The sequence below is a fragment of the Centroberyx affinis genome, unplaced genomic scaffold (genome assembly GCF_046629955.1).
Source record: "Centroberyx affinis isolate AG114_WGS23_722 - 3 ecotype Tasmania unplaced genomic scaffold, CSIRO-AGI_Caff_v1 ptg001143l_1, whole genome shotgun sequence".
NCBI classification, from domain to species: Eukaryota; Metazoa; Chordata; class Actinopteri; order Beryciformes; family Berycidae; genus Centroberyx; species Centroberyx affinis.
The window spans coordinates 1-10,000 of NW_027279677.1; the positions used below are offsets into that span (position 1 = coordinate 1).

A 10,000-nucleotide genomic window follows, 5' to 3' on the forward strand; every position below is an offset into this window, starting at 1 on the left:
TTTGCATTTACATTAATGTATGTTTGTGTAATCCATCAGCGGCCTGTGTCGGACTCACTCTGTCTATGACACAACTTCCTGTGATTTGTATTTAGTCTGGGAAAGGAAGGATCACGTTACCGATTTAGAGTTACCACCCAAAGCCAAGTTACTGCCCACTTTCTCCACAAGTACAAAAATAAACACAAAATCACCCATGTGTCTCAGTGTGTGTGTGTGTGTGTGTGTGTGTGTGTGTGTGTGCCTGCTTTTATAGGCATTTCCTTTGTTATTCTTCACTTGATTCAGTGTACAGAAAGCACTAGTGACGGTATACAAAAAAGCACACAAGCTTATGCTATTAGGCTTGTTGTTCATTATATCTTGTGTATATTACATTGTGTGTGTGTGTGTGTGTGTTTCCTCATGGTACTACAAGCCATACATGAGCCTCATATCAGACACAGTCTGTTGCGCAGCTCCTGAGTTTTCCATCTCAGGGCATAATTTGGCCTGTGCCCCAACTGAGGGGCCGAACCTCAACCACACCATCATTAGAAGTGTGTGTGTGCGTGTGTATGTGTGTGTGTGTGTGTGTGTGTGTGGGTGGGTGGGTGTGAGTGAATGAGTGAGTGACTATATGATTGTATGTGACTGAGTGTGTGCATGAGTGTTTTATGTGTGTGATCATGTGCCTGTGCATAGATGTGTGAGATTGTATGTGTAGGTACGTGTGTGTGTGTGTGTGTGTGTGTGTGTGTGTGTGTGTGTGTGTGGATACGTGCGGGTGTGTGCAGCTGTTAGGCCTGGTCATGGGCATTAGCTGTGTGGTTACTCTGACGTCTTGGAGATGTTTGACCATGCCTCATCGCCTCCGAGCATCAAAAAGATTTGTCTTATGACTAGCTGAGCCGCACTCGCCTCACTGCATCAGTTTATAGTTTGGTGTTTTTCTATCTCTTCGCTTTGTTGACTCCTCTTGCGGTTTGTTTCTTCGCTGAATTAGGAATTAAAATCTAGGTATGAGTTACGGAGAGACTGATATTGTTAGATCTGAAGGTTGTTTGACATCCTACAATTTTTGGAGTAAGAACTTACAATGACAATCTCAGAAGTTTCACTAATATCTAGAATTATCCTACTTGACAAATCACTCGTTCTTGACGATTTGTCTGCCCTCCTTTTATTTTCATCTATTTCATGACAGACAGCAAAGAACATTGCAAGAGAAACAGGCGAGTAAAGTGAAACATACTTACTCAAGAGGAACAGAATTCAAATGTATGGTTTTATTTGTGAATGTCACAGCTTCTGTAATGTCTGAATGTCATTTCACATGTTACATGTGCATGCACACACACACACATGCACACACACAAACACAACTTTTACAAAAATGCACTTGACCAGGCATGGGTTAAGAAAAATAGTGGTGAAGAGATAGTCAGCTGATTGTGTGTGTGTGTGTGAAGGAACACACAGGGGCAAATGAGCGATTTAGAGTCTCACCATAGATGTGAGTTAGAGGGAGGGAGAAGTAGAATATGAGGGGGGCTGAGAGATAATGAGATAGGGCAAAGAGTGGGAGGGGAGGCTGAACGATACAGAGACAGAGAGGAAGAGAGGAAGAGAGAGAGAGAGAAGGAGGGAAGAGAGAAAACATAGCAGACAGACGGACGAGGAGCGATCTGTGGAGGAGTCTTGAGCATGCGGTGGCCCGTTGGAGGCAGCTGCCCAAAATAGAGCCCTCGTTTTTCTTTTTTTTCTTCTTCTTCCCCTTCTCCTCCTCCGCTGTCAGAGAGAGAAGGGAGAGGTTTCGCAGAGGAAGCCTCACTACCGGAGAGAGAGAGGAGTTGAGAGGAAGAGAGTGAGAGACAGAGAGAGAGGGAGAGAGAGAGAGAGAGAGAAGGAGCTCTCCGGAGATGAACCGAGGAGGCTCTTTGAGAAGACGGCTCTCCTCTCTGAGGGGGGCATGGCGCTGGAGTACGGGTTACCTTTTCAGGAAGGTAGGACGCAAGGGGGGGGGGGGGAATGAATGGATGGATGGTTGGATGGATGTATATCTACGGATGGAGGGATGGATAGATGGAGGGGTGGAGGGTCAGCTGGAAAGCAGTCGACATGAGTCCTGTAACTTTTCTCATGTCCGCTCCTTCCATGCCTGCTTTTTTTTTTTGTCGTATTCGTCATGAAACGTTTCTCTTTCTCTATCGCTCTCCCTGGCGGACTTCTACCAGCCCCCCATGTCTCTTGTTCCCTCTCTCCCTCTGTTTGGCCCTCCCTCCCGCCATCCCTCCCTCTCTCTCTCTCTCTCTCTCTCTCTCTCTCTGATGGTTAATTTGTAAGGCCTGCTCGTAAAGTCAACCTCCCCAGATGGTTTTCATCAGGAAACAGGCCTGCAGGACCCCCCACTCCTGTTCCCACCTCCTCCTCACCCCCCCTACCTCGCCTGCCCTCCCCCCCCATTGCTAGTTCCCAAAGGAAAGAGGGTGCACATCGGTGTTTAGGAATATACGGGATGATTTACGCTAACGTCGCTGTTGGTCCGCTTGAAAGCTGCTGCATTCGGAATATATGATCTAAGCACAAGAAATACACACGATTGTTGCTTCTTGCTTGCAGTGCTGTTAAGATACTTCACAAATCTTACGGGTGTGAGAAATAATGAAGCGCCGTATGCTCATAATTCATAGCTAACAAAGAGTGCTGTGTACAAAACACTCCATGAACCTCCTGCACAGCAGAATCCCAGTGCATCATTGAACATCACGAGAATAGATGCCTTTTAATTGTTGAATGTAGAGGGGAAAAAAATCAGTGAAACCACAGTGAAAGTCCTTTTTCTTATTACCGATCGGCGCTTCGTGGCAATGCTTTTATTTAGGCAGATGGTTGCATTTTCACTTAAATATTATGGCTCATAAAACGCTCTTTACACCACTTTGGACTAATTAGAAGCAAAATCCATGATTCGGCTGCCATCTTCCCAGCACGACACCAACCCCATCTGCCCGCCAATCTATAGCAGCTCTCAAGCATCTCTAATTAGGATGTTATGTTTCTTTGTTTGCGTGTTGGTTAACTTGGTAGCGCCATGTTGTGTGCGCTGACTCCTGCTTCCAGTCTTGAGCGCTACGCAGACGTGTTTCCCCTTAAAAATCAGTTTTGATCAGCTCACAGCGGAGCATTTAAGAGGCACTGAAAACAATTTGGGAGTTTTTCCTGACAATTAGTGCAACGGCACCACTCAACACAACGCACTGTCTCTGTCTCTGTCTCTGCCCCTCTTTCTCTCTCTCTCTCTCTGTCAGGCCGTCTCTCTCTCTCATTCATCTCTGTCCTCCTCCGGCGACTCTCACCACTTTATAGCCGGTCGCAACATGCTGAAACGTTTAGGCCAAGACACAGACAGAAAAGGGGGGATTTGCTTTGTGTCGCCTCAGTTGGGCCACAGTCTCATGTGAACACTGACGTTATAAGATGTGAGAAGAGGCATGGGAAAAGTGTGTAACTGGGTTTACTGGGCAATAAGAATAGGAGAAAGGCAAACACTGTATCATCCGGTATGTGTGTGTGTGCATGTGTGTGTGTATTCATGCACAAACAGGCCTAACGCACGTGATTGACTATAGGCATAGGTGTTGGATGTTGTCCTCATGTGTTTTTAATGTGGACATGACATTGAAAGACAGTCAGACGTTCAGAGAGAGGAGCGGGCTGAACTCCATGCAGGCAGGGTGAGTGCTGCTCTTGACACCGGCGGTTAGCCAGTCAGTCTGATCTAATGGATGATGATGGATAACAGCCCCCCCTCCTGTGTTCATGTGACCCGCGCACCTCGGGGGAGTGAACAAGTCCGCATGCCCTCTGACCCCTCCTGGAGTGAGAGGGCCAGGCAGGCCAGGCGCACTGGAGCCAAACACAGTCAATCACCTTCAGTGACACTTCCTCTGCAAGGGCCTCTCTGCTTTGCTTTCTGAAGGTGCTGTGTGAGGCCGTCCTCACGTGGTACTGCATGGCACCAGCTTAGAACCGCCCCCAAACATTTAGCTCCTATATATACTGAATGTACAAAATTTAAAGCTCGCCTGCTCTTTCCTTGATATATGCTGACCAGGTGAATCCCGGTGAAAGCTATGATGCCTCACCTGTTAAATCCACTTCAATCATGAAGTGTTTAAAGTCACATGGGGTGCAACTCAATATTCGGAAGGTGTTTCTAAAATTGTGTACACTCACTGTGCGTGGGTTTATTTTTAGAAGAGCAGATACAATTACAAATTACATGCAACTGCCCTCTGCATTGTATCACAGTATCAGTTTCAATACCTGTCATTGGAGCAGATTGATGCACATACATGAGTTATGAATGTCCTTGCTCCGAGTCATTTCAGCAATGTTGAGCACTGGCATTACTTGGAATTGAACCAGTAATCTTTCAACTGCCTCGTTTACCAGTCTGCCAAACTCCCATTTACAAACTATTCAGACATTATGCTGGAGATGTGTTTTAGCAAGATTTAAACTTATATTAGTGAGCAACGTGGTCCCAAAGGTCGATACTTAGACTCTTTCACCTCCGTTACTTTCTACTGAAGTTAAGAATCACAGAACCATAGCAGGCAAAACCAGAATCAAGAACAGCTGTTATTTTTTATATAGAACCATCACTGCTATGATGAACTATTTGAGAACCTATGTGGAACTATTTATAAACCATAGAACCACTGAAGAACCATTAGAGAGTGAAAAATCATTCAGGTGTTTCTTCAAATACACTGTTTTTCCGGACAAAGCCTCTGTGTTTTGTTGTCTTTTTCGAGGTTTGAAAGCAGTGTGTTTGTCATGAAGCTTGGGATACAGTTTACTGATGAAGTTTTGATGTTTTGTTGTTGTTGCAGGGCTCAACAAAATCCTCCAAGAGCATGGAGTCACGACGCCGACCTTCAAGGTAGGATACTGAGCAACTCCTCTCCTCTCCTCTCCTCTCCTCTCCTCTCCTCCCCTCTCTCCTGTGATGGGATTTTTAACTGACTGACTACAGCCAGCCATTGAAATCCCTTGAAAAAGTGGTATAAACAAAAAAGGCATTCTGTTTTCACATGGAGCACGGGACAGCAGGACATGAATGTTTACTGATAACTGCAAGCCATCCATAAAAGGCTTCATTCGGTTTATTGGACCCTATTTGTCGGCCTATTTTAGGAACAAAACTCCCTTGTTTCTTTGCCAAAAGCGCAGAAAGATAATGAAGGAGGCGAAACAAGTACTAAACACCGAAATGCCCTTTCCTTCCCTTCAGTCAGAGATATGAAGCATTTGAATTGAAAAGTTAAGAGGTAATATAATATTTGCTGATTTTATCTAGGGAATGAGTACAGCAACAAGCCCCGCAACTGAACTGGACCCCAAACTGTTTTGTTGGACGAAACAGTATTCCTCCTCCCCCAATCCCCAGGGAATCACAGATGGTGTCAGTTGTGTAATTAATTTGTTAGACTTTACAAGACACCGCAAAAGTTCATCTTGAACCTCTGTACTAAAGCTGAGTTAGGGTTTTATTCCTTCATAGCAAAGCAAAGAGAGGTAAAACAAACAGTTGAACGTCTGATTTGCCACCGCCATATACAGCCGTAGATATTTTTATCATCTGTATGGGGGGCTAGTGCTGCACAATACTATACACTTGATGTAAATAACAGCACACATACCAAACAAAAGCAATGTGATGTAAGGTGATTTACAGCATTGCTGTTAATTTGGAGGAATAAAACATTAGGTCAGCCTATTTAAAGGACCATTTCAGCATGATCCATCATATTTTTATGTTAATTCTACCTGTTTTTACATGCATATGCCAAAATTAGCAATATTTTTAGTGCAGTTCTGCCATACCTCTTAGGCTCATTCGTACCCATTCAATTCCAAATCACACAGAAAACTCCATCACTATAAATGATAACCATCCAACAATCGTGTTTTGCATAAATGCATGATAACGATAATATCAGGCTATAAACTAACCCTAACCTTAACCATTATTCAACCCAGTCGCTAACGTTTTCTGCTGGACCCACCTTCTGTCGATCACAACCCATTCAAGCTTACGTGCAAACGGAAGCAAGGCGCTTCCACCAGCTGTAGTCCAGAAATTAAACAGAAAAACTCATCATGCTGGAAAAGTCCCTTAACATCATATAGATATTGATCAAAATTGATGACTTGAGAAACCAATTTGGCAGGCTTTAACATCTGAGATAAAATGTACAGTAGTTAAGCTTATTTCCCATGTTTGTTGAGAATAGATAAGAGGTTAATCTAACCTTTACCAAGTCCAATTTGACAAATACCATGTTGTGTTTGTGCAAGAAAAATTAGTATTTAACCACATGCTTGCTTGATTAAACTGTAATGACAGAGATTATCAAATAAGTACAAGTTTGGTTCGAACTTTATTTGTATCATGTATGAGTTTCGCGTACACTGGATTTTGCTTATTTACAACTAATCCTCCCTCACAATGCAGTCGACGTCTAGATCATTTGCCCCTTCAGTCCTTGAGAAACTGCAGGTATCTACCAAACAGGAACTACTACAGGCCTGGCGTTGTTCTACCCCGATAAGAGCAGGGTGAACCAGCCAGCAGACTGTGGGCAGGGAGGGCAGTCAATCCTCATGAGTATTTAAATAGAGACTTTGTGTGTGGGTGTGCTTTTCATGTATGAAACACCTGGCATTGAACGCTCAAACCCGGAAGCTCTGGTCGTGTAATTTCCTTATTAAGAAATACCCAGAGTATTTTTTCTTTTTTTTTTTTTTTTACAGCCTAATGTCTCAGGTTTCCCGGTAGAACGTTCACGGTTCCCAATTGGTGTTCGTCCAAATGCACAAATGCGATCACTGCAGCGACGAAATTGAGCGTGTGGAGATAATGCGGCGTTCGTCAAAGGCGATATGCAGAAAAAGGCAATCGCTTCATCTCTCTCGACTGATGAGAAGCAGGTTGGCGCTGCTCCGCTCGGTCGGTCACTGCATGCTGGTGGATCTGGAAGAGGACCAAACCACAGCTCTATATTGGCCCTGACTGCACCCAGGGGGGAAAGACATACATATGCAGCGAGAGAGAGAGAGAGAGCAAGACAGAGAGAGAGAGAGACAGACATGGAGATAGATGGAAAGGGAGAGAGGAGGAAGCGTTAGGGCGAAAAAGAGAGGGAGAGGCACAGAGAGGCAGTTGCTGCAAGAAAAAAACCAACAACAATTGATTCGTTTAGGGAGGCGAATCACAGATAACTTCCCAGTATGTCATAAGAAAAAGCAAGAAGAAGTAAGATGTTCGCATGTGTGACATATCAATTTCTCCTGTATCGCTGCTGATGAATAAATTCCAGTAAGCAAGTTTTGAGTGGGTCCAGATGTACAGAGCAGGTTATTTGTGTAGTAGAGCTGGGGTGATTCTCTGTCCCAGACATATGAGCAATTTTCTCAGGGGCTACTCACAGTTGACACATGTGGGAAATATGCTGTAGTCTGGAGGCTTAGGGTCCAGACACCTCTCCCTTAACCTTTTCCTCTCACCCTGCTTCTCCTTCTTCATTCTCTTTGGTTCATTTTTCTCTCCTCATTGGGTTATTTTTCTCTCCCTGTCTCTTTTCTGTCCCTGTGGACATCTTGACAGACTTGAAATGGACAATTTAGTTTCAAGTACTGAAACACACTAGATCAACGCAAGCACTTCAAGCAATAGTTCACTCCCCACATTATTTACTCACCCGTATGTCAGTCAAAACCCCATTGAAGTTTGTCTGAAAATGAGACTTGACCATGTAGTTCCATCTTATCCTTCTTCCAAACTATTGAATTTTTCACAGCTCCAAAAAATGGATATGTCCATCAAATTTTTCCAAACCGCTCATGTAGCAGACTGTTGGCGCGTTCTAGACCAAAGCAATGCCACTGAGGAGAAAATCTAGGAGTGCAGTTGTTTGGCTACAAAACACTTGGATTATGCTGCACAAGCTGTTTGGAGAAATTTGATGGACATTGTATTCCTTTCTTGGAGCTGTAAAAAGATGGCTTTGTTAACTTCTATAGTTCTGAAGAAGGCCGAGGTGGAATGGATGGAACTACTAACTTGCTCTGTTTGGTTTTTGTACAAACTTCAAAGGAGTTTTGACTGACATGGGGGGAGTAGTTAGTGACTGAATTTTCATTTTTGGGGTGAATTACTCCTTTAAAGTTTTTCTCTCTCTCCTCCCTTCCTTCCAAGCCTCCTCTCTTCCATCCCTTTCATTTTTTTGACCCGCTACAGATTTGACTCCAGACAAACCAGATTGGGTAAAACATCACCTCAACTCGTTTGACGTTTGAGGTTCCTACCCCAGTTCCATTCCCTACCAATGACCATAATATTTTGTTTGGTCTGCGAGGCGCACACACTCTCCCTGGAATGTGGGGATATTTTCATAATCTGCCTTGTTTATCTACTGAATCAATCCCTCTTCGCTCTGTTTTCCCTCTCAGCCGGCCCAAGCGAAACAGCGCGACATGTGTTTAATGCAATGGGGAGTGCTGACGTTTTGGAGGCAAACTTGAACCACTCGGGATTTAGTGATGTCATGCCCTCAGTGAAAAGCGATGTGGAGATGGTATTCATGTGGTGTGTTGCCTTCTCCATATTAGGATATTTGTTCCTTGTACACTTGACAGAGAGAGTCTTGTGTTTGGAACTGGAACATAATTTGGGACATTCAGAACATTCAGTATAATAAAGTTTGCGGATTAAGTATTTGAACAACAACACATTTTTTGATGCTTTGGCACCACAATTGCATCACTTTGGATGTGAGATCACCCAAGGACTATGAGGTTAATGTGCAGACTGACAGCTTTAATTTTAGGCTACTTTCATGAAAAATTCAATCACGATAAACATTTTAAGAACTACAACCCATTTTGTTCGCAGTTGCCCCATTTCAGGATTCATGAAAGAGAACATAAAGATTTCGTTCATAATGTCATTTTTAGTATGGAGCTCACAGTACCTCTTGCCCATGTAATGCCAATTCACAGTGGTAGCCATTGTAAAAGTCCCCCTTCATGCATTTATCCTGTATCTATTCAAATCCCAATCAATACTCTAGTGTCTGTCAACCGATTAGTTACCAGACTATGAGACTTTTGTTGGCTGAAATGAGAGCAAACTTGATATTTCTGAACAATTCCTGTTGGGGATGGAGCCAAAGCGCAAGAGTATTTCAGCGACATCTGTAAATACTGTTCTCATGGTTTGAGACTGGGAAGGGGACTCACTCTGAGAAGAAGACAGTCCATACAGTCCTTGCCTGCATGAAAGACACCTATAAAACCAATTTAAGGCAGTGCCTCCATCACCCTGTTGATCCATTAGACAGTTCTAACGAGCCAACCTAGTCAAAAGTAGTCAATATAACCAGATAATATGTCCTGTGATATGTCTTGAATTGAATCATTTAGATCTAAAAGTAAATGAAATTAGTGGTATGAATCGTGTGACACTGATCTCATCTGTGCCAAGCAGGTGTGGTTTCTCTGGTTTGAGAGGGAGGTGGAAGGGGGATCACATGCAAAAGGACTTTCCTATGTGTGATGTACTGAATCTGAAGCACATCCATCAGAGATTAGCATTATTTCAATATTAATTTGCTGATGTAAAATCCTCCTACTGTAGAGACGCTTTAAAGCTACGCTGGGCGAGATTTTTATGTAAAAATACTTTAACTTTAACTGTCACAATAACCCACGTTAAAGGGTAAACGTTTCCCTCTCCATCTCTGTGGCAGGAGTGTGAGTCTGCTGCAGGCCCTGGAGGAGAGCTACGAGGTGGACCTGGTCTACATCACAGAGAGGATCATCTCCGTCTCCTTCCCCAGCGCTGTGGAGGAGCAGAGCTACGCTGTCAACCTGCGGGAGGTGGCCTCCATGCTGCGCTCCAAACACGGACACAACTACCTGGTAAGGTTTTCTTTTTGGATGATGTCGG

The 10,000-nt window shown here is 43.9% G+C and overlaps 1 protein-coding gene across 2 annotated transcripts in view; it reads left to right on the top strand.

Moving 5' to 3' along the window:
• The first annotated feature begins 4,885 nt into the window (after nt 1–4,885).
• The window catches only part of tns1b (tensin 1b), a 60,637-nt gene continuing 55,522 nt past the window's right edge, over nt 4,886–10,000 (top strand). For both annotated transcript variants that reach the window (XM_071524071.1, XM_071524073.1), the window contains exons 1-2: nt 4,886–4,930; nt 9,801–9,972. In XM_071524071.1, coding sequence (XP_071380172.1) covers nt 4,905–4,930; nt 9,801–9,972 — 198 coding nt within the window. In that variant the 5' untranslated portion in view covers nt 4,886–4,904. The remainder of the gene's footprint in view (nt 4,931–9,800; nt 9,973–10,000) is intronic.